At 35.5% G+C, this 26,112-nt stretch overlaps 1 protein-coding gene across 1 annotated transcript in view; it reads left to right on the top strand.

The window, feature by feature from the left end:
- The window catches only part of LOC127872191 (receptor-type tyrosine-protein phosphatase mu-like), a 114,775-nt gene that overhangs the window by 52,103 nt on the left and 36,560 nt on the right, over positions 1-26,112 (top strand). Inside the window, exons 2-6 of the mRNA XM_052415521.1 lie at positions 1,180-1,338; positions 8,886-9,131; positions 9,894-10,031; positions 13,163-13,309; positions 21,129-21,322. Of these exons, the coding sequence (XP_052271481.1) occupies positions 1,180-1,338; positions 8,886-9,131; positions 9,894-10,031; positions 13,163-13,309; positions 21,129-21,322 (884 nt within the window). The remainder of the gene's footprint in view (positions 1-1,179; positions 1,339-8,885; positions 9,132-9,893; positions 10,032-13,162; positions 13,310-21,128; positions 21,323-26,112) is intronic.

Raw genomic sequence — 26,112 nt, 5'->3', positions numbered from 1 at the left:
GGAGGTTTTATTTGTCCACGAAAAGGGCTTGCAGATGAATTGCATTTTCTCAAAGCAGAAGTGCCTCCGTCTAGAGAATTGTTTATGAGTGGGTTTCTTAATTGAAAAAAACGTACTCTGACTGTTTGGTTCTTGGTATACAAAGAGTACAATTAGTTAATTCCATGACAGATAGATCACAATATTGTTTTTTTTCAAATCGGTTATGGTACTAGTATATAGCTTCGTTTAATTCGCTTTGTGTTACATTGGTACTGTCGTTTTACAAATATATTTCGTAAATCGAATATTAAACAAAACCTTTGATTTTTAAAGTAAAGATTTATAAATGTATATGCAAGTGTCGTTGTCTTACGAAGTATTTATAACAAGATATTGATTTTAAAGTAACATTCGTTGTTTAATTGCCGTTTAATGATCACAGAGTTATTTATAAAATATTGTTTAGAAGATCTTTATTCTAAAATAGTTATGTTGTATATTTTCTTTCCTTTGAATAATTTCTACATTAATAATTATTGAAAAAAAAATATTCACGAGTATTTAATTTTGCACTTGTCTTGTTTCTATTATTTCTTCAAAGCCCTAAAATGTCAGACTAACTTTGAAATTATAATGGTAAGAAAGCACTGAATGTCTTCAACATTTTGCTCCAAACCATTAGATTAACCTATGCCACAAGAATTCATTAAATGCAGTTGTGCGAGTCGTGCTAATCATTTTCGAGATTTCACGAATCTGTTTTACGAAGATTAAATTAAGCTTAGACGTTCCACTTTGAAATACAGTTCACATGTATATCCGTTTGAACACACATAACGTATTTATGCTACATTTTTTTCCTCAAAAGATCACCAGAAAATGATGTATTGCATTGTAGAATTTATTTTAAGTTATAGTTTTGATAATAAAATGCAAGGCCTTTAGTCGAATATCTTTCCGAAAAGTTGATAGCTTTGCAATAAACACTATATTGGAAATGAAAATCATATATTATCTGTACGTACAAAAAATCTAACCCGTTTTATTAATCTTTAATATAATTCTTGTAATTGATATTTTGTTTTTTAACGATTTTGAGAGGGTCAGATTTGTTTTGACTCGGAGATAAGTGTTGTTGTTGTTTTTTTTTCAAAAAAATCTTGCTCATTTGGGTACACGCTGTTGTCCTATTTTCAGGCGATGTGAGGGACCTGATGCACAGATGTCCGGATGGCTCATTCGGATACAACTGCAAGTTCAGGTGTCGTTGTCAGGACGATGAACCATGCGACAAGGTGACCGGATACTGCTATAACGCATGCGCGACGGGATTTTGGGGACCCGGATGTCAGCTATGTAAGATTCATTTTAGATTTAATTTGATATGTCATTTGATAAGTTGATATTTTACAAATACGTGGTGAGAACAAATATTGTGAGTTTCTTTGTAAGTTTTACTTTTATCAAAATTAATGACACCGTGGAATGTAGATCTATAGAAAAATTAACTACTTAATATAAGTGCGTATTTAGAACAGACGGTTTCAATTGATATATTTTTATTTAATAAAGTAATTAATAGGATGACAAAATGTTTATTCTATTGAATTATAATAGTCTACGATATTTAAATAATCACCAAAGAGTGCATTTCGTTTGATCCGAAAGTCAGTGTTGTTTCTTAACTGATGATATTATACCAATGCATGATAAATGTTCCTCGAAATGTCCGCAATTTATTACATATTCTTGGCATTTACAACATTAAAAGATAAACTGAAATCGAAATCCACTATTTCTCCCAATATTTAAGACATTAACCATCTGTTAGAAGACACTGACTTTATTGGGACACCATTTGCTGTCAAATCCCCATTTAATTTCTGATGTATTTTTCCATGAACACAAAGGAATGCTAAAGAAAGTTCAATTTCATCATGACAAGTAACCAGATAGTGATCAGATTTATGATTTTGGCATGACGGTTTAGAGGACGAATTGGCGTTTTAAATGGGACTTAAACCGATATCAGAAATTGAACTATTTTATTTCATTGAAACAAAAGGATGGCATGCTATTTCGTTAACATGAAAATATGGGCAAGGAAACACATTTCAAATGGGTTATAAAGTACATGTGTTTCAAGCTATCCGTGAAAATGCAATGTGTTTCAAGCTATCCATGAAAATGCAATTGTATTTATATACAATAATTGTATAAACACTGAAGTGATATAATAAGGATTTTAGCTCACCTGATTGCTCAGGTGAGCTTATGTGACAGGGTTTGTCCGTCGTATGTCCGTCCGTCCGTAAACATTTGCTCGTAAACACTCTATAGGCCACATTTCTTGTCTCATCTTCATGAAACTTGGTCAGAAGCTTTGTCCCAATGAAATCTCGGCCGAGTTCGAAACTGGGTTGTGCCGGGTCAAAAACTAGGTCACTAGGTCAAAAAAAGAAAAACCTTGTAAACACTGTAGAAGCCAAATTTCATTCCCAATCTTCATGTAACTTTGTCAAAATGTTTGTCTTAATGATATCTTGGTAAAGTTCAAAAGTGGTTCCGATCCGTTGAAAAACATGGCCGCCAGTGGGCGGGGCAGTTTTTCCTTATTTGGCTATAGAGAAACCTTGTAAACACTCTAGAAGTCACAATTTTTGCCCAATCATCATGAAAGTTGGTCAAAACATTGTTTCAATTGATGTCTCGGACGAGTTCGAAAATGGTCGAGATCGGTGAAAAAACATGGCCGCCAGTGGGCGGGGCATTTGTCACTATATGTATAGTGGCAGTTTTCCCTATTTGGCTATAGAGAAACCTTGTAAACACTCTAGAAGTCACAATTTTTGCCCAATCATCATAAAAGTTAGTCAAAACATTGGTTTTATTGATATTTCGGACGAGTTAGAAAATGGTCGGGATCGGTGAAAAAACATTCCCGCCAGTGGGCGGGGCATTTTTCTCTATGTGTATATAGTGAAAACATGTGAACACAGTAAAACTCACATTTTTGGCCCAATTTTTATGAAATTTGCTCAGAACATTTGTTTCCTTGATGCGAGAGTTTAGTTCAAAAATGATTCCGGTCAGTTGAATAACATGGCTGCTGGGAGGGGGGCAGTTTTCTCATATTATGCCCCCCCCCCCCTTTCAAAGAAGAGGGGTTATATGGTTTTGCTCATCTCGGTCCGTCCGTCCACCAGATGGTTTCCGGATGATAACTCAAGAGCGCTTATGCCTATGTTCATGACACTTCATAGGTATATTGATTATGACTCGCAGATGACCCCTATTGATTATCAGGTCACTAGGCCAAAGGTCAAGGTCACAGTGCCAAAAAACATATTCACACAGTGGCTGTCAGAACGACAAAAAGAACAACAAAAGGGGGCGACAAATGTTAACATTGGTTCCCTTTTTCAGGGTGCAGGATCAACGGGGTTTTCAGGGGTTTACACATGGGCTGGGCAGAACGTAAACACACCGTTAAGACCTTGAGAAAATATCTAAAATTATTGAAATACATTTGCGAAAATATTCAGTGCACAAAAGAAAGTTTTTCTTGCAGTTTGTGCCGATATCTTAAGATTTAAGAATACATATTTTAATACGACTGATATCGTTGCCAAATTGTCACGTTCCGTGCTGCATAACCGAATACATCGAATGTTTGGCCAAGAGTTTATGTACATGATTATGAAAGAAAATAATTACGATCAATATCACATTGCCATAAGCAGCATAGTTTTTTTTGCCTTTTATTCACTAGTTGAAATTCTTTCGGAAAATTTTTGTAAAAAGCTATTTGAAAAAATCACAACTTATGTGTTTACATCCATTAATTTGAAGTTCATTAGTGAACCCCACAAAGACACGTGATTCTGCACCCTGTTTTTGTCGTTTTTCAAAACTTTGATTTGTCTCGGGCCATTTCAGATATATGCGATACAGAGTTAACAGCTTTATACAAACAACAGTTATAAAACATACATCTCAAAATGTGCCCATCCCAGTTTTTGTGTACATGCCTCAGTTGAGCTATATACGTTGCGTATCTTTTACCATTCAATACATAGCACACTGACACACATCAGAACATTATCAAAGATCTGTTTGTAATTAATAGTTTTTACTTGTGAAAGATGGCAAATGAATTTTTTATTACCGAGAATACCGTGACAATTGTTGTAAATAAAATCAGATTGTGAGTAACACACATAATGACGCATTTTAAACATTTGATAACATATTATAGAGAAATAGGGATACTTTGTTATCTGCAATTGTGTCACTGTGCGTACATATGCTTCAATGAACTGCATTGAAAGAATATTTTTTGGATTGTTAGCGACCGGAAATTGAGTTCCCACGTAACACGTGCATCGCCCCATATCGCTCCGTCGCTGCGGCCGTCACGAGTCCGTTCGATGACAGATTTATAAAAAGTTCATTGAAAGTTATTCATTGCTTGAAAGACTTATGAATTATACTATTAATATGAATATCCTTACAAATGATATTCGTCAATGGACGCACGAGTGGTGTTTTGTAAGTTAAATGGTTCATCAGAACAAACGATCGAGAAAAATATTATTTGTGTCGGTATAACTATACAGAAATATTACATTCATCGACGCCTACTGCTGGGTCGTAAAATTCACGTTGAAATTTACTAATCAATCGGTGTACACATTGGATTGAACATTGATATAATTGTAAATTTGTCACCATAATTCACAATTATGTTGTTTATAAGATATTATACCATTTAGTTGCGCTAAAATATTTCGCACATATATAACATCTACATTTTCTCTTGCACGACGGTTACATTGCATGCATGTATGTGAGCGCATGGAACGACAACTCTGCATGGAGATTGATATACTTTACCATGCATGTACTTTTCATACCGCGTAAGGCTTATTTGGGATGTATGGAATCATTTCCCGCGTGTATAAGCCTCATGTGAATTGCGAAGGACGCATGTAAGCCTTTCGTAGAACAAAATAAATGTCAGGAAATTTGAAATGAATGCCGATGTGTTATGTTACTCGAATTTTTCAATTAATCAATATACTAGTATTTTAACTGGACATTTCGGTTGCAGCTATCACTCGGGTTACTCCGTTATGCAATCATGCCACTATTTGATTTGTATAACTTTGTCAACGCGACAATACCGCTATGGAACTGCCACATATATTTATTTACATTCAAAAACATGCAATAAACTTGTATCAGTAAAGAAAAGAACTTCAGGTGTTTTTACATCGCCCAAAAATAAAGGCTAATAGGTCCGCTAAACTTGTTTCTGCGTTTATGGTTAAATGATGCTTTAAATGTTTTATTTTCCACTTAAAATAAAGTTTACAGAAATCTAAAATCTATCATTATTATTCTTAATTAATGTTATTGAATTTACAGTTAAATTAGTAAATTATACTACTGAATTTAGCAAATTCAAATGTTTGTTAACCGAATATAATCCAATGAAGCAAGCATGATCAAAAATCCAAGTTTGAATACCAAAAAAGGGTTTTCTACGCGAACCAAAAAATATGGTAGGTCAGTTTAATTGAAACAAACAACATATGTATGCATTTAACTATACTTTTTACGCGCTCTATCGTCGTAAGAGGCGATGGGGTCCAAACACATTGGCTGCCACATCACATTTAGGCGTGAAATGGTGGCACTTTGGCAAAACCGCAATGACAGCGCCAAAAAAGGCGTCGGTCATATCCTTGAAAATGTAGTGACAGAAGTAGGCAATGTCGCATTTAATACATGGAAACAGGACTCAATGTGTTCCCATCGGGAGTTGAGATATTAGCGAGTGCGAAATCCTGGGAAATCAGGGGATGCAATGAAATAATAAACATTAATTGCGATAGGCGGTGATCTTGTTCTCATATTTTACATGGTTTTAATTGATGTTTTACTTTTTATTGTTTTACATTCAAGAAGATATTTATAGGCAACAACTTGTAAAATGCACCAAAACATTTAATTCTTCTGCTAGAATCTTGAATTCTAGCAAAACTATTCTTAAAATTTTCATTGTATGAAACCATAGCCAGAAGACTTTTGTCACTAGACAAACAAGATGGCAACGCCCATGCCCAGACAGGTATTTTTCGCCGTTTTATACCCTTGATTACTTGTATTGATTTATTAGTTGTCGCCCACTTTCCAGCCATATCAGCAAGAAAGTAATAAGCGTTTATTTCGTATTAATATTTGTTCTTTATCTCGACTTTACTCGCTGCAAATTTGCTTAACAAGAGCTGTAATTTCGCGTCACGCTTAGAAAAGTCGCAGCGTATAAAGTCGAAATATAGAGAGAATATCAATACGATATAAACGCTTATCACTGTCTTGTCGATATGGCTGGTAAGTGAGCGGCATTTTAACAATTAATAAAAGTAATAAAGGGTATAAAACGGCGAAAATGACTGTCTCGGCATGGACGTCGTCATCCTTTTTTCAAGTTATTACCCTATCTGATAGCCTTATTGACCTGTGTTCGGCAGGTCTCTTTTGTCTTCTGGTCATTAAGTCTAAATATTGATTATGAATCGACAAAATGGTAGCGCAGATAAGCCCCTGAGAACTTTTGCACTGGTCACGTGGGATTTTAAGCACGTGCAAGAAGTGCGGCGCGCTAACATTTGATAAACGAGCACAATAATGAAATATTCAGCTTAATATAGATTCATAGAAGGCGCCTCGCTAAGGCTATGTAGGGGGTTAAATTAAATTATTTCTTTAGTAAATCTCTAGTCCGTTTATCAACGTTACAAGCTTAAGATTAATTCTGGGCGCTGAGAATATTGGGTTAAGAACAGCAAAGTATTAATCTGCGTACATCCTGTAATAAAAAAGTCCGCATGCCTAATATGTCAAATCAACAACAAAAGCAAGTTTGTTTGAGCTTGTATACAAACACATATCCTAATACTATCAATGCAGTTTTGTTTTTTGAAGTTTTTTTAATGATTTATTAATTTTAACCGTCTATAAATCACATCTTTTTTCGCTTTTTTGTTGATTTGTAATCGATACAAGTACTGTACTTTAATAATCCAAAGTATCTGAGAAGGGATGTAAAGTTCCGAGTATTATATAAGTATTATTATTTCAATCAGTTATTTACTAAATACCATTAAAGTGACAGCATCATTAGTAGACCGATGTAGTTGTTTACCAATAAAATGCCAAACATATCTCTTTAGCTTGCATCGACTGTTCTCTATTTTTAAATGCGTTTGTTATTTTGAATCTGCTCAATTCATTTAACAGAAAGTCTTATTCGAAAAACATGTGAGAGGACACGGCAAAAGACAATTTATAAATGTATTGTTGTGATCCTTGTTGCAGCAGGTTGTTCGTAGGAACTAGCAATAGTTTGCTGCAATGTTGACGCCAACTCTTCCCAAGCGACCGAGGCGAATGTGTTGTGCTACTAAAGACAACGCGCATCATAAATCATCCAATTTCAGAGCAAATGAGACAATATAATTGATGGTATTAGTTGCAATTTCTGCGAATGATGATGTTATTAATAACATAGTATTAGAAACAAACCATCGATCCCAACGTTATGGGTGATGTATTATTCGCGAGAAGTCGGTTTCCTTTTTGATCACATTTTTACTTGTCCTGTCAATTTGGATTGCTATTTATGTCTTTTAATTCGTGATACAAATAATGGCATGTTATTTACTGTTACAGTTGTATTATTTGTCATTAAATTGTTATATTTTAACTGTAGCATGTGCATTAATTATTATGAACTTTTGTTCGTCACCAACAGCGGTAAATGTAAAATAATATAAAAATAGAAACATAAGCTTTACATTAACATCATGTGTAGAATACTCATCATCGTCTTCATCACCAAAGGTATCATCATAATAATTATAAGATTTATTATCAACATAATTTGCATTATAATAATTGTTGTCGTTTTCATCAGTGTCATCATCGTCATCAGCAGCAACGGGATCGTAATTTTCATCACCATCTTTGTCATCATCATAGTTATCATCATCATTATCCTCATCATTATAATCATCACAAGAATCGGTATTGCTATTGATCGTTGTTTAGAAAACAGTATTTATAGATTTAAATCGCAGTTGTCAATTAACCAATTACCTATCTAGAGAAACATTTGATGAACAAAAATCGATTGTTAAGAACCGTTAAACAAGTATGGCAGTCGGATATTTTGTATGGCCAAATAACAATATTAACTATATTCACCTACCCAATATATAACGAAAACTAGAAATCCCAAGTTAGTCAAATTAAAGCGGGTATATACGATTTAGTCAAATATTTATGAATTTATATAAACTGTGTAAAAAACTTATTATATATATATATTTCAATATAAATTAAAATAAAAATTAAGAAGAACATGTGTCGAAAAATGCGAAATAAGCCAGATATTTAATTCTGAAATTGAAAACGGCTGTACAGCCGAATTCGCCAGCATGTATACCATACATGTACGATGTGCATCTAAACTTAGTTTAACGGTTTATTTGAAATTCTTCAACGATATCTATTCATACGACACACGAACACTATCTCCGATCCTAATACAAAGACGAATGCTTCGGTTATTGTAGGAAAATATGTACGTCACTATCGGCTCGGGGCGCTAATTTGTCTTTGCTGCATTTTATGAAATTCGGCTTTAATGTATAATTTTTCTGGCCTATTTTGTGTTATTGTAACATATTTTATCAATATATTACAATTAAACACATATAAAAAATCGTATATACCCGCTTTAAGGCGTAATTTTCATTTCAATCGCCGTCGTATAGTTGCGCATAAAGAACAAAGATCGAAAACATATTTAATGAATTCTACCCTTTCTCCAGCCAACAACTGCTTCTACAACGGCCAACCGAACCTCTACGCGGGCGCAGTGAGTCACACAAAAAACCTGTACGTGTGCCAGCGCTGGGACTCCCAGGCGCCGCACCGGCACTCCTACAGCGCCGTCGACTTCCCGGATGCTGCCGTACCCGAGAACTACTGCCGCACGACGAAGGATTCCTCCAAGCCCTGGTGCTACACGACCGACGGGCGGCAGAGATGGGAGCACTGCTCCGTAAACAACTGTAGTGAGTATAAATAAGTCGTGTTCTGAGAAAACTGGGCATAATGCATATGCGTAAAGTGTCGTCCAAGATTAGCCTGTGCAAACCGCACAGGCTAATCAGGGACGACAATTTCCGCTTTTAGGACATTTTTCATTTAAATGAAGTCTCTTCATAGCAAAAATCCAATTTAGGCGGAAAGTGTCGTCCCTGATTAGCCTGTGCGGATTGTACGCTCAAGCATTATGCCCATTTTTCTCAGAACGCGACACAAATAATTGAGGCGGAATACTTTCCTGTTAAAAGCGAATAATGGCATTAATAAAAAAGTATACACTATACCCCTTCATACATATTAAGGCTTAACGGTTTGTTTAGTTAATTATCGAGGGTATTTACCATGTGAAAGAATTAACAAATGAGCCGCGCTTTGTGAAAATTGAGCTTTATTCATATGCGTTAAGTGTCGTCCCAGGTTAGCATGTGCAGTCCGCACAGGCTTATCAGGGACGACACTGGCCGCTTTTAATCGTACATTTCTATGACTAACAAAAATAACTCAAGTTCGGTGTAGGCGGATAGTGTCGTCCCCTATAAGTCTAAGCAGACCACAGGCTTATCTGGGACGACACTTTACACACATCCATTTAACCCCCTTTACACAGAACGCTGCTCAAATGATTATAATTTATATATATAAATTTATACATACTGTCCATACCCCAGTTACTTCCATACCGATGAATAAAGTTTACTTATTATATATTATGTTCATTCCCCTCTCAGACTGCCCGCTGGGTCGGTTTGGGGACAATTGCCAGAACGAATGTCACTGTCTGGAGCCGGGCGAGCGCTGCGACACCATCATGGGCATCTGCAAGTCCGGGTGCGCCCCGGGCTGGACCGGATACGACTGCCAGACGCGTGAGTAGTTTATACTTAAGAATTGATTGTCTACATAGGGTTTAAGTATAGACCGGATGCGACTGCCAGGCGCGTGAGTAGTCTACACATAAGCATGAATTGTCTACTAAGGGTTTATGTATAGACCGGATACGACTGCCAGACGCATGAGTAGTCTATACATAAGCATGGGTTGTCAATATAAGGGCATGGGCTTTATGTATAGACCGGAAACGACTGTCGCGCGTTTGTTTCCTAAAGTTATCAGCTTATAAAAAATCATACAAACGTGAAGAATTATGTTCTTATGTAATCTATTTTACACATATTAATTAAATACAACTTATTAAATTTTCAAAGAAAAGTGTACCAAAAAGCTTGAGTTTGTTTGGTGGTTTCCGAAACACTGGCTCCCTCCCTCTTCCCGCAGCTAAAGACCACACCAAAATTGAAAGTCGTTCACTAACAACTGACCAGCTGGATATTGCAGCTATAATTCAACAAAATTCGTCCCAATGGTCGTGAGTCTAGTAACTTATTATGGTAAAAATGCTGGGACACACTACAGGTCCTCATATAATGCAGCCTCAGGCGCGAGAGAACCACATAGACTAAGAAAAACATACAATCACGCTGTACCTCAAACTATAGCTAAACAAAAACTCAGGTCAAAAACTAGTTCGTATGAGTATCAGCCAACACCTACGTTTTTATCGAAAGTCGGAACAAGTGAATGATTGACAGACAGAAATCTGGTGGATAAATAGCGTGGGTAAGCGGAAATCAAGAACCTTGCAAGCTTTGCCTGCCTTATCTACGCAGGTAATGATATTTGCCTCTTATAAATATTTGCATCTCGCTCTTGGAAAAAGGGGCTTGATGCATGTGCGTTAAAGGTCGTACCAGAATAGCATGTGCAGTCCACACAGACTAATCAGGTACAAAACTACTCGCTTAAAATCTTATTAGCGCTAAAGAGAGACTTTATTTGAATGAAAAATACTTAAAAAGCGGTAAGTGTCGTCCCTGTTAATCCTTGGTGGATTGCACAGGCTAATCTGGGGACACACTTCAAGCACATGCATTAACCGTTTGCATGCTGGGAAATTTGTCGTCTGCAAAAATGTCGTCTGCTGAATTTTTAAAATTAGCATTTTCTTTTATTCTTTTCAAAGAATACTTTCACAATAGTTCTGTGGCGTCTCATCTGGATCCAAACTGTTTGCAAAGGCCTTCAAAATTCGGTTCCCGCACTGAAAGGGTTAACCCATATTTTCCTTAACGAGACTCAATTATGTATTCTCATCGGTTGTGAAATTTTGAAACTTTAAATAAAAATGTATAAGCACAATTTGTAATAGGTCAACTTGGCGTTCGAAATCAATCAATATATAATCGTAAGTGTATAACATTATAGTTGGCATATGTACGATCTCAAGCCCTCGCTTTATCTTCTATCATTTCTGATAAGTAACCATCAGATTCAACAATGCGTTTACCTCTTTGGTTATTATAATACACATATGTTGTATTTGATGTAATTTAAAGACAATATCAGAACAGTCTCTGGAATTGATCCAAAACAGATTGACGTAACTGTTTCTTGTAATAGAATATAATATAAATGAAATGGAATTTACCTGTAGAATCAAAAACCATACATTGAAATCAGATGAAAATCATGAACATTTAACGCTCCCCAATAGTGTTCTTATCGTGTGGCTATAGAAACATTACCTTGAGTTCGGTGCGGTTGTTTTCATGATTTCTCAGACTCCACTTTTGATTGTCAAAAAAAAGTTTCATTAATGTGTGATTTTCATGATTATTTGAAACATTATAACGTTTAATAACTTAAAAATTTTCGTTTAAAAATGTATGTCGGTTCAATTTATTAAACGGATCTAATGCGTACTGAAGAAGGTTAAGCAAATATATTAAAAACAACACACAAAAACATCATACCGGTAATAACCTTTTGCAAGCTAGCACATTATGCCTAATATGGTTGTAATATAATTTATGGCTAAAACGAGATCTGACCATAATTCAATGGTGTATTTATACTAAAGCACGACCGCAGAGTCTTTTGTACGCATACTAAAAACATGCACATGAAAACAACAATTAGCCTGTCTGTATAAAAGCCAAATGCTTTTGAAGAAATATTGCTTGAATGAATATGTTTCCACATCAATCGACCATTTCGGAACATTGACCTTTTAGAAACTCAATGAATGCTTGTTTCTATTCTAAGTAGGGATGGCAACGAATACCGATTTTGGTATTCGAATATTCGGTCACCCTTCCGAACGAATATTCGGATATTCGGTCAGCATCTGTTGGAAAAAAGTCAACTTTGTTTACCGTACCATTACTCCATGAATTCTACTTTCGTTTTTACCGGAAGTTCACCGGAAGTGTTTAAATATTGACACAGCGTTGCCGTCGTTCGAAGCTGATGTTGTTGATTACTTTTTATTGTAAAAATTGAATGACAAAAACTGTTTTTAAACTATTAATATCGTACATCAACAATAGAACGAGAAACATAATATTACATGACGACAAAATAATTACATGACAAAACAGTTAGATCAACATATAATTAAAGCTGAACTTAAACGAATTACTTAGTATGTACATAGCCACAACACACTTTGAATTCGATTCGGAAAACAGTATCCGAATATTCGGTCCGTGACCGAATATTCGGATATTCGGATATTCGTTGACATCCCTAATTCTAAGAACTTCTGTCACATGAGCGCCAAATTGACAAACGATTTGTTGTCACTATAGTTTGACGGATAAATCATAACCGGTTGAATTGTATTAGTTTTAATTTATACTTCATGTAAATAAGCGAGGAAAATAACAGTTATCACAGAGCGAGGAAAATAACAGTTATCACAGTGTTTCAATTTACAATGAAGCCATGCTCTGGGAACATCGGGCTGAATGCTTTTGTTTTAAGTGTCGTCCTGTGCACACTGCACAGTTTAATCTGGGAGACTAAAAGCGTATACTGCCGTTCACGGTAAGCCTGTGCGGACCGCACTTATCTGGTATGAAACTAAACGCAAGTGCATTTAGCTCAGTTTTCCCAGTGCGATTAGTTCCGTTGAGTTCCGTATTGCAACTATTTCCAGCGCAAGCTTGCCCCGAAAATTCTTTTGGTTGGGAGTGCCAGCTGCGGTGCTACTGTCAGAACCCGAACCACTGCGACCGCTTCACGGGGCCCACCAACAACTGCCGATGTCAGCCGGGCTACTTTAATCCTCCCTACTGCGAACCAGGTAAGAACGCACTATCCGTCATGGTAACTTAGTAGCCTTGCAAACATTATTTAAAGGCATCCTCGGTGTATTTGCCACATTATATGTTGAACATCTGAGCTCGTCTTCCCACATTATTTTGAGCCTCGCTCAGGGCAAACGGAGCGTCGCATGTGCGTTAAGTGTAGTCTCAGAGCAGCTTGGAGTAGGCTTATCAGGAACGACACTTTCCACTTTAAATGGATTTTCAGGAAAAGATACCTATATCAAACGGAAAATACCAAACACGCGGAATGCTTATCTGGTGCGACACTAGGCCCATGAATAAGACCCCGTTTTCCAGAGCGCGGCTTTTTTTTTAACTTTCCAAAAATGAGTATGGTCCACCGGTTTATGCTCATATACTTGTATTCACCATGTGGGCTCCGTTTTCCGAATACCTTAAAAAAGCAAACGTTGCAAATCTCCTTTCTGACTTATTTCTGCCATTCAGAGATGGAAATCGTGAAGTTGTTCAAGTGTATACATGTAATTTAATTAAAAAGTTAAAATACTGTTTTCATTGCTTAGAAACATTAGAACGAACGTTAACCTTGTGGCATGTCACAACAAGATAAGTATTAATGCAAAGCATCAAAGGGCGTCGGGAATTTCAGTGTAAAAGGCACTCAACGAAGTTACATGGAACGATTTTTTTCTACTGTAAATATTAATATATTGGCCGATTAGTACTTAGGGCCTATGATAGACTACCATTAACAACAACAAAAATACATGGATGATAGATGTGTTGTTTGCATTTATTTGTAAATATAAAAACACGTGTATTTTTTATAAGATATTTAAGTGATGTAAGAAATTTTAATTAACGTTGTCACCACGCGGCATCCATTAATTTTAATTAAAATGAACTGTAAAAGTTTAAATGTGTTTACGAACTCCCCCCCCCCCCTCACCCTCTCACACATATATTTCATGGGCGTAATAAAAACAAAAAATGATTACAATAAAACAGCATATTTATTTAAACTAAAATGTCTACATCAAAACAAAAAGTTAACATAGAACAAAAATAAAATAATTTGATTCTACAGGGGCTCAAACCTTATACCTCTCACATGTGAAGCGAGCGTGTAACCACTACACTACGGAACCGCTTGAAAAATCACCTTCTAACTAAGATATGTGGCTGGGAACGAGATTTTGACCCATCTGGTAAAAAAATGACTTTTTTAGTTAGGCATATATTATTTAAGTGCTACATCTGACAAATCAAAATCTTAAAATTGAGCATCCAATTCCTAACAAGAGGCCCATGAGGGCCTGAATCGCTCTACTGCTATGAACGCTGTGCAAGTTTGGAAATAATAGATGGAAACTGTGTACTTAAACGCGCAAACAAGGAGTATTTTCTAAAATTCAAGGGGAGATTGTTGTGTACTTATTTCTCCGATACTGCTCATATTCAATTGGGTTCAGTCCTCGTTGATATAAAGATAATGTGCAAATTTGGAAATAATCGGATGAAAACTGTGGAATTAATTGCGTACACAAGCGGGATTTCAACATTTTCTCATATTCAAGGGGAAGTCATTCTGGACTTATTGCTTCGATATTGCTCTTTTTAAACAAGGGCTGTTTGATAACATGCATGCCCCTTAATTTGGCTGTCAGTTGTAGTGGCAGCAATTGTGTGAATACGTTTTTGGTCACTGTGACCTTGACCTTTGACCTGAAAATCAATAGGGGTCATCTGCCAGTCATGATCAATGTACCTATAAAGTTTCATGATCCTAGGCCTAATTTTTCTTGAGTTATTATCAGGAAACCATTTTACTGTTTCGAGTCATTGTGACCTTGACCTTTGACCTGAAAATTAATAGGGGTCATCTTCCAGTCATGATCAATGTACCTATGAAGTTTCATTATCCTAGGTGTAAGCATTCTTGAGTTATCATCCAGAAACCATTTTACTATTTCGAGTCACTGTAACCTTGACCGTTGACCTAGTGACCTGAAAATCAATAGGGGTCATCTGCCAGTCATGATCAATCTTCCTATGAAGTTTCATGATCCTAGGCGTAAGCATTCTTGAGTTATCATCCGGAAACCATTTTACTGTTTCGAGTCACTGTGACCTTGACCTTTGACCTAGTGACCTGAAAATCAATAGGGGTCATCTGCCAGTCATGATCCATGTACCTATGAAGTTTCACGATCCTAGACGTAAGCATTCTTGAGTTATCATCCGGAAACCATTTTACTGTTTTGAGTCACTATGACCTTGACCTAGTGACCTGAAAATCAATAGGGGTCATCTGCCAGTCATGATTAATGTACCTATGAAGATGCATGATCCTAGGCGTAAGCATTCTTGAGTTATCATCTGGAAACCATTTTACTGTTTCGAGTCCATCCTGTAACATAATACATATTTATTTAAATACATAAATCTGTTTTTAACAAAACGTCCTTTGCATAAGATAATCTTTTTTTTATTACACAGAAAATAATGTTTAAAATCTTACCACATGTAAGGTAAAAAATGCAGTTTGTAAGTCTTCTTTTGCTTCCAATCCAGCACTCCTCCTGAATAGAAGATGTGCCGGCGCTTATAGGTTATGGGTTGAAAACTGTACAAAGGTGCTCAGTTTGGTGTTAATTTTAAATTATTAGCTCACCTGATTGCTCAGGTGAGCTTTTGTGAACGGTCTTTGTCCGTCGTCCGTCCGTCCGTTAACATTTGTTCGTAAACACTCTAGAGGCCACATTTATTGTCCGATCCTTATGAAACTTGAACAGAAGCTTCGTCCCAATGAAATCTCGGTCGATTTCGAAACTGGGTCGTGCCGGGTCAAACACTAGGTCACTAGGTCAAAAAAAGAAAAATCTTGTAAACACTGTAGAAGTCAAATTTCATGCCCAATCTTCATGAAACTTTGTCAAAATGTTTGTCTTAATGATATGTTGGTTGAGTTCAAAAGTGGTTCCGGTCCGTTGAAAAACATGGCCGTCAGTGGGCGGGGCAGTTTACCTTATTTGGCTATAGACAAACCTTGTAAAAACTCTGGAAGTCACAATTTTAGCCCAATCATCATGAAAGTTTGTAAAAACATTGGTTTTATTGATTTCTCGGACGAGTTCGAAAATGGTCGCGATCGGTGAAAAAAACATGGCCGCTAGTGGGCGGGGCATTTTTCTCTATATGTATATAGTGAAAATATGTCAACACTCTAGAAGTCACATTTTGGCCCAATTTTCATGAAATTTTGTCAGAACGTTTGTTTCCTAGATACGTGAATTAAGTTTGAAAATGGATTCGGTCTGTTGTAAAACATGGTTGCCAGGGGGACGTGGCAGTTTTCCTTATATTTATATTGTAAAAAGGCTTGAAAACAATCATGAATTAAGGTGATGTAGCATTAGAGACAACTCTTCTAAATATTGCATTTAAGAATACAGTAGTTACTCCCCTTTGATTATTAATGTTATCATAATAATACAGTGTAGTTGTGTTTCGTTTATGTGTTAATTGTTATTCGAGGTTGGATGTTTTTATGCCCCCTTTCGAAGAAAAGGGAGCATATAGTGATCGGACTGTCCGTCCGTCCGTCTGTCTGTCCGTCTGTCTTTCCGTCACACTTTGCGTTTAGGTTTCCAAAAATGCTCATAACTTCTATGTCCCTTGAGATATAACCTTCATATTTGCTATGCATGTGTATATGGACAAGGCCTTTTCTTACGCACACATTTTTTAGCCCTTTGACCTTGACTTTGAACTTAGGATCCGCGTTTTGGTTTCAAAATCTGCGTTTAGGTTTCGAAAAATGCTTTTAACTTCTATGTCCCTTGAGATATAACTTTATATTTGGTATGCATGTGTATATGGACAAGGCCTTTCCATACGCACACAATTTATAACCCCTGTGACCTTGACCTTAAACTTAGGGTCCGCGTTTAGGTTTCGAAATCTGCGTTAAGGTTTCGAAAAATGCTCATAACTTCTATGTCCCTTGAGATATAACCTTCATATTTGGTATGCATGTTTATATGGACAAGGCCTTTCCATCTAAATCTGCGTTTAGGTTTCGAAAAATGCTTATAAATTCTATGTCCCTTGAGATATAACCTTCATATTTGCTATGCATGTGTATATGGACAAGGCCTTTCCATACGCACATATTTTTTTACCCCTGTGACCTTGACCTTGAAATAGGGTCCGCGCTTAGGTTTCAAAATCTGCGTTTAGGTTACGAAAAATGCTCATAACTTCTATGTCCCTTGAGATATAACCTTCATATTTGGTATGCATGTGTATATGGACAAGGCCTTTCCATACGCACACATTTTTTTACCCCTGTGACCTTGACGTTGAACTTAGGATCCGCGTTTAGGTTTCGAAATCTGTGTTTAGGTTTCGAAAAATGCTCATAACTTCTATGTCCCTTGAAATATAACCTTCATATTTGGTATGCATGTGTATATGGACAAGGCCTTTCCTTACGCACACAATTTTTTACCCCTGTGACCTTGACCTTGAACTTTGGGTCCGCGGTTAGGTTTCGAAATCTGCGTTTAGGTTTCGAAAAATGCTCATAACTTCTATGTTTCTTGATATATAACCTTCATATTTGGTATGCATGTGTATATGGACAAGGCCTTTCCTTACGCACACAATTTTTATCCATGTGACATTTACCTTGAAGTTAGGGTCCGTGTTTAGGTTTCTAAATCTGCGTTTAGGTTTCGAAAAAAGCTCATAACTTCTATGTCCCTTGAGATATAACCTTCATATTTGGTATGCATGTTTATATGGACAACGCCTTTCCATTCGCACACACATGTTGACCCCTGTGACCTTGACCTTGAACTTAGGGTCCGCGTTTAGGTTTCGAAATCTGCGTTTAGGTTTCGAAAAACGCTATAATTTCTATCAAAGCGTTTATAGGGGGCATATGTCATCCTATGGTGACAGCTCTTGATTTTAGCTCACCTGATTGTTCAGGTGAGCTTTTGTGACCGGTCTTTGTCAGTCGTCCGTCCGTCCACATTTGTTCGTAAATACTCTAGAGGCCACATTTATTGTTCGATCTTCATGAAACTTGGTCAGAAGATTTGTCCCAAAGACATCTCGATCGAGTTTTAAACTGGGTCATGTTGGGTCAAAAACTAGGCCACTTGGTCAAAAAAAAAGTTTGTAAACACTGTACAAGTCACATTTCATGCCCAATCTTCATGTTACTAGGTGAATAGATTTGTTTTATATATATCTCAGATGAGTTTGCAAATGGTCCCGATGGGTCAATAAACATGGCTGCCAGGGGGGTGGGGCAGTTTTCTTATGTGACTTTATAGAGAGAAACCTTGTGATAGAACACTATAGAAGTCACATGTTTTGCCTAATCATCGTGAAACTTAGTTAATACATTGGTTTTATTGATTTCTTGGACAAGTTGGTAAATGGCTCAGATCGGTTGAACACACTTTTTAGCTCCACTGATTGCTCAGGTGAGGTTTTAGGATTGGTCTTTGTCCGCTGTCTGTCTGTCCACATTTGGTTTGTAAACACTCTAGCATTCACATTTCTCAAGCATTCTTTATCAAATGTGCTGAAAGATCTCAGTCAAGTTTGATGATGAGCAAAATCACATAATTAATGCCATAATTATTGCCCTAAGATTGTCCAAATATTCATTATATTATACAAATCCTAGTAAGCAAAGTTTGACGTTTTGGGGTTCAACTCAAAATATAGGTCACCATTTCAAATCTTACAAAAACAAAAACACTCCATACGCAAGAGTTTTGGTTCAATAATGATGAAACTTAACGAGGATGTTTGTCTGGTCAATATCTAGGTCAGGTTTGACATTAGGTAAAGATTGAATGAACCGACTCCTCTCAGGTGAGCGAACTAGGGCCATCTTGGCCCTCTTGTTTACATGGTCATATCATACCTGATAATAATTAGCACATCTTTTGGTGTTCGCACTTAGTCTTTTCGCTCAATCTGTATTTTGGCTGAAATAAATGAATGAAGAGTTGAAGTTTAAAACAAGAATTTAAATATTTTTGAATTGATCATGAACACAGCCATTTATATGGACATAAGCAACTAGATCATCTGACAAGAAATGAAAAATAAACAATTATTCTAATAATTATCATCAAATGGAATGAATAACATAATACATTGCTCTCACATTGATTGTGTAGTCACTTCGAATAAAATTGTTATTGCTTACATGCTATTGTGTGATTGCACAAAGATTTGCAAAGGAATTGTAAATGTTGATTATACAACCCTATCCAGTTCACTTTATCTTAAAGTACATAAAGTGATAGAATAATACTGAAAGGGTAATATATGGACACAACTTTTAAACGACATGCCATAACTTTCATTATAGAAAAGTTCAACAACAAATGTTAAATTGAGAAGTGTTTTAGATTTTGACAACTTTCGTGTAAAACACACAATCTTGACATAGCAATATCGTCTAAAATCTTTGTGACACCCACAAGGCCACAACGGCTCATACACACACCGTGCTTGACGAAGGAGATTCAGTTTACCAACAAATTTGCAATTTGTTGAAGAAATACAACTCAAAAAGTAACAAAAACTCACCTTTAAAAAAGCAGGAAGTTTATCAGAAAATGAAAAATGTCGAACTGTGTCCGACTGTATTGATTTAATGTATAAGCTGGTGTTAATTTTAACCATATAAAAACCATAAGAAAATACGGAAAAGTATTGTTCCCTAAACTTAATTACCATGGTTTAGGTTATTCTTCAAAATTATTGTTTTATCTCAAGAAGTGTGTTGACAAAGTACGCGAAACGGTCATCACAAGTCAAAGTCATTATGGAAACGACGTCAGCGCCAAATGGGTCAAAATCTCAATCCCAGCCACATAGCGCCTGTAGTGTAACGGTTATTAATAAAGCAATAAACCGTGTAATCGCTGTCGTCTTGTAAAATTGAAGAAAATACGCGTTAACTAAAACTCGAACAGCAAAAGTCTGCGCTATTGATAGAAAAACCACAAAATAATTATATTTTGATTATGTTTTGTTTTTATACAAAACCAGAAAGTTTCGCGTATATGCCCAGTCCCTGTGATCTTTCCCCTGTGATCAGTTGTGGATCAGTTATTAATTAAAACCATTAGCTTTGAATTATTGGCAAAACATGTTGTAATAAATGTTATAGGTACAAATGCAGTACTTATTTACACTAATTTACACAAAAAATCACCAATATGCAAGATATTCTAAAAACAAAAATATATACATTGATCCGTAAAATAACTTCTCCTCCCATAAGCGAAAAAAAATGCATTACATATTTAGTCGCCGCACTCCAGTGCGACGCCAATAACAAGATATGCTGTGGTAAAAATATAGAATTCGTTATCTTTTATATATTCACAAAATAGATATATATATATATATATATATTCCTTAGTGACAACGAGACCCACGGTATTATGACGAAGTTAAATAGTTCACCAATTTAACACGGCTTTTAATTATGCATTAAAATTTTCAATAAATCAGCATGGTCCCTTTTCAAGTATATAACACACGTTCTGTGAAAATTGGGTTTAATGCATGTGCGTAAATTATTGTATAATATTAGCCCGTGCAGTGCACACAGACTAATCAGGGACAACAGTCTCCACCTACACTGGATTTGACTTGTAGAGGAAATTTTTTAACGTGACATTCCTTAAAAAGAGAACGTCCCTGACTAGCATGTGTTCATAAAGAGAACTTCCTAGAACACGGCTGATATAAATTGAAACAATAGTTGTATTGTTTAATATTTTACAGTGACCGCCCCTCGCATCGTGTCGTTTTCTAACGAGAAGGTAAACCAGGGCCAGTCCGCGGTGTTCAACTGCTCCGTCGCGGCGTTCCCCACTCCACGGGACGACGAGATCCGCATCGTGGCACCCTCGGGAAAGCAGGTCACGCTGATACAGTCCCTCGTTTATGACGGCTACACGCGATCCAGTTTGTTTCTGGTATACATTTTAGCATAATTTCTTTATTGCAAACGAAAACATATTTCTGTCTGATGTTCTATTAGCGTGGAGTGATGTCACTCATAACTTAGAAACCCAAACCAGCAGTAAAACAATTTTATGGAACAATAAAGACATAACTTCAAATAATAAGACGTTTTTCTATAAAGATTGGTTTGAACGAAGCATTAAATATGTCGACCAATTATATGACTACAGAATTAAGGATTTCTACTCTTTTGATAATATATGCTACATATACGGAATACCTTCAAATAATTTTCTGAAGTACTACACACTAATCAAAAGCATACCCATACATATTAAATCTGAAATCAATACAAATAATACACCATGTACTCAAACAACATTTGTAGAAAACATACTTGGAAGAAAAAACAAAACAAATAAAATATTTTACACACTACAAATTGAAAACCCTACAGAAAACTCCAAAATCCAAAATAAATGGCAATACCTTTTTGTAGAAAATGAACTTAATTGGAAACACATATTTACCATGCCATATAAAGCAACCATTGAAAGCACACTGAGAAATTTTCAATATAAATACATCCATAGAATTATAGCTACAAATAAATATCTCTTTAAATGCAAATTAGCTAACTCAAATCTGTGTGACTTCTGCAGTGAAAACATTGAAACTATAGAACATCTTTTTTGGGAGTGCAAACACATCCAGCCTATTTGGAATCAATTAATATCATTTCTTGAACAACAGCAACTAAACGTTAAACTATCTTTCTTAAATGTAAGTTTCGGAATTAGCTCATTGAAATCAATAGACGGTAATAATATTGTGAATTTTATGGTTATATTGATGAAATATTTTATCTTAACCATGAAGTACAAAAAACAAGTACCAAATTTTAATTGTTTTGTCCATAGTCTTAAACTTAAAATCCAGATTGAGAAAGAAATAGCCCTCAGTAATGACACATTACAAATCTTTGAACAAAAATGGAATCGGATTAAATTCTCATAATGTTTTGTCCACTTTTATACATTTCACTCTAATGTTAGTTTATCTTTCTAAAATAGTTTTGTTTATTTTTTTTCAATCTGACAAGATCATTGTGAATATAAAACAAAACACACAAGTCCAGTATGCTTTCTTCCGACTTTATACAACTCATCATTTTTCATAACTATTCCTCTGTTGTTCTTTTATATTCTCTCTAAAAAAATATATATATTAGCATATCTTGTATAACATGTCTGAACTTTATTGCTTTGTACAATTACTATGTTGTATTATCATATACATGTTTACATTGTATGTATGATATTGAATATAAAAAAAAAAAAATCTTTATCTTTCACTACCAACATCATCATCACCATCCACGACGCCATAATAATAATAATAATAATAATAATAATAATAATAATAATAATAATAATAATGATAATAAAAAATATACTACTACTACTACTACTACTACTACTACTACTACTAATAATAATAATAATAATAATAATAATAATAATAATAATAATAACAATAATGGTAATAATAATAATAATAATAATAATAATAACAATAATGGTAATAATAATAATAATAAAAATATTACTATAATAATGATAATACAGCAACTACAACTACTAGTTCTACTACTACAACCACAGGTGGTTAGCGTGTGGCTATGATATTAGTTAGTGAAAACATCATTTTGAATGATAAATTATCATATTATAAAGAAAAATCAACTTTTCTGAAAAAAATCACTATCAAATATATATATAACAAGGTATCCACCTATAAATCATCCGAAAACGGGGTGCATCGTTTTAAACAGCCATTACTTCATCAATTTTGCAGCAAATTTCACGATCTTGTTCTAATTCAACGCAGAAATATATTTCCTTTCTGGGAATGTATATATCTTGTTATATTTCTACACATGCTGGGTCAAATTTTAAGAAATAACGCGATACACAATTCGCGTGACCCAGTTAACATCGATCAGACCGTATTAATGAATGACATCTCCAGTTGTAAAGACACACCTTCGCATTGGACCAATGAAATCACTCATGTGTTTAAAATGTCAGTCAGTTGAAATGTTTGTAAACAAAGGTTTCAAAATGCGCTGGACAGTTAGTTTTGATGCATAATGCAACGGCAAGCACGGTACGAATGTTTTTGCATACGTTTTATTGAAGTATGGTATCGAGGTTCGTGAACTTTGCAGGGAAAATGCCCTTTACTCCGTGAAGATTTAAGTCATGAATACGGTCTGATCGATGTTAACTGGTTCACGCGAGTTGTGTATCGTGTTATTTCTTAAAATTTGACCCAGCATGTGTAGAAATATAACAAGATATATACATTTCCAGAAAGGAAATTTATTTCTGCGTTGAATAAGACCAAGATCGTGAAAATCGCTGCAAAATTGATGAAGTAATCGCTGTTCAAAACGATGCATCCCGTTTTCGGATGATTTCGAGTTGGATACCTTGTTATATATATATTTGATAGTGACTTATTTTTTCAGAAAAGTTGATTTTTCGTTATAATATGATAATTTATCATTCAAAATGATGTTTTCACTAATTAATATCATAGCAACACGCTAACCACCTGTGACTACAGCTACTACTACTACTGCCGCTACTAATACTAATACTTCTACCAATACTTATAATAATAATAATAATAATAATAATAATAATAATAAGTATAATAATAATAATAATAATAATAAATAATAATGATAATCATAATAATAGAAAGCATAGTAATGATATTTAAAATACTACTACACTTCAACACCGTTATTTCGAAGTCGTCGGAACCGTTAAAAAAACGTCGGATTAACGATAATTCGAAATAAACATTTTACAGAAGACTTCTTTGATTCTGTAAAAAAAAAACATTGTGGAATTCGCATGGTTCGGTTACACGCTTACTTAAAAGCGTAAACTAGTCAGATAACAATAAATTTCACTTGTAACAAACGGAGGAATAAAACGAATCTTTTTCTTGTTTTTATTTTTGTGTAATTACAGAACATATAAAATATAACGAATAGAACAAATTATCAGACATACATATATATGAATACATTTTCGGAAATGAATTAATATTTTTTTTAACTAATACGCGATGTCTCTCTTAACTCCGGCGTTCGCACAGACGACAAAGGTGTAATTATCGGTTTTTGACGCACCACGACAAAGGTGTGAAAATACACTCAGTAGTTTGCAGTTTTGACTTCGGATTAAAGATTGATAATTTGGTGCGAATTATAGTGTTGGGACCGACTGAATCACTTCGAAATAACGATTTCTTCGGTTTAACGAAGTTTGGATTAACAATGAAATTTTACATTAAACAAAGAAGACCCAAAATCGGGACCCAAAAAATACTTCGAAATAACGGTGACTTCGGATTATCGGTGTTCGAAATAACGGTGTTGAAGTGTAATATTAAAACAAATCTTTGTCATCATCTGCATCTTTTTCATCATCATTATCTTCGACACAACCACCTCTGTCAGCATCACTATCATCGTCATTATCATCATCAGCAGCAGCAACAGCTGCAGCATCATTAACATCATCCTCTTCATTATCCTAATTATTATTATATCCCCCCCCCCTTCGAAGAAGAGGGGGAATATTGTATTACACATGTCGCTCCGTCCGTCGTTCGGTCGGTCCGTCCACCAGATGGTTTCCGGACATAACTCAAGAATGCTTAGGCCTAGGATCATGAAACTTCATAGGTAGATTGATCATGACTGGCAGATGGCCCCTATTGATTTTCAGGTCACTAGGTCAAAGGTCAAGGTCACAGTGACTCGAAATAGTAAAATAGTTTCCGGATGATAACTCAAGAATGCTTAGGCCTAGGATCATGAAACTTCATATGTACATTGATCATGACTGGCAGATGACTTCTATTGATTTTCAGGTCACTAGGTCAAAGGTCAAGGTCACAGTGACTCAAAATAGTAAAATGGTTTCCGGATGATAACTCAACAATGCTTACGCCTAGGATCGTGAAACTTCAAAGGTACATGGATCATGACTGGCAGATGACCCCTATTGATTTGCAGGTCACTAGGTCAAAGGTCAAGGTCACAGTGACTCGAAACAGTAAAATGTTTTCCGGATGATAACTCAAGAATGATTACGCATACGATCATGAAACTTCATAGGTACATCGATCATGACTGGCAGATGACCCCTGTTGATTTTCAGGTCACTAGGTCAAAGGTCAAGCTCACAGTGACTCGAAATAGTAAAATGGTTTACGGATGATAACTCAAGAATGCTTACACCTAGGATCATTAAATTTCATAGGTACATTGATCATGACTGGCAGATGACCCCTATAAATGTTCAGGTCACTAGGTCAAAGGTCAAGGTCACAGTGACTCAAAACAGTAAAATGGTTTCCTGATGATAACTCAAGAAAAAATAGGCCTAGGATCATGAAACTTCATAAGTACGTTGATCATGACTGGCAGATGACCCCTATAGATTTTCAGGTCACTAGGTCAAAGGTCAAGGTCACAGTGACAAAAAACTACAAATAACAGCCCATATGGGGCATGCATGTTTTACAAACAGCCCTTTATGTTATTCTTATTCTTCCTCTTCGACTTATTTTTTCTTTTTTCTTTGTTATCATCATCAGCGTCAACATTATTATCACCATCGTCATCACCTGTTGAATAATATCTCTTAATTGTATGGCATGTAAGATGCGTCATCCGTATTCATGATCATTCATAATTATTGCCATCATTTTATCT

Source organism: Dreissena polymorpha, chromosome 3, assembly GCF_020536995.1.
Source record: "Dreissena polymorpha isolate Duluth1 chromosome 3, UMN_Dpol_1.0, whole genome shotgun sequence".
Lineage (NCBI taxonomy): Eukaryota > Metazoa > Mollusca > Bivalvia > Myida > Dreissenidae > Dreissena > Dreissena polymorpha.
This window is presented reverse-complemented; position numbering and strand designations above follow the sequence as displayed.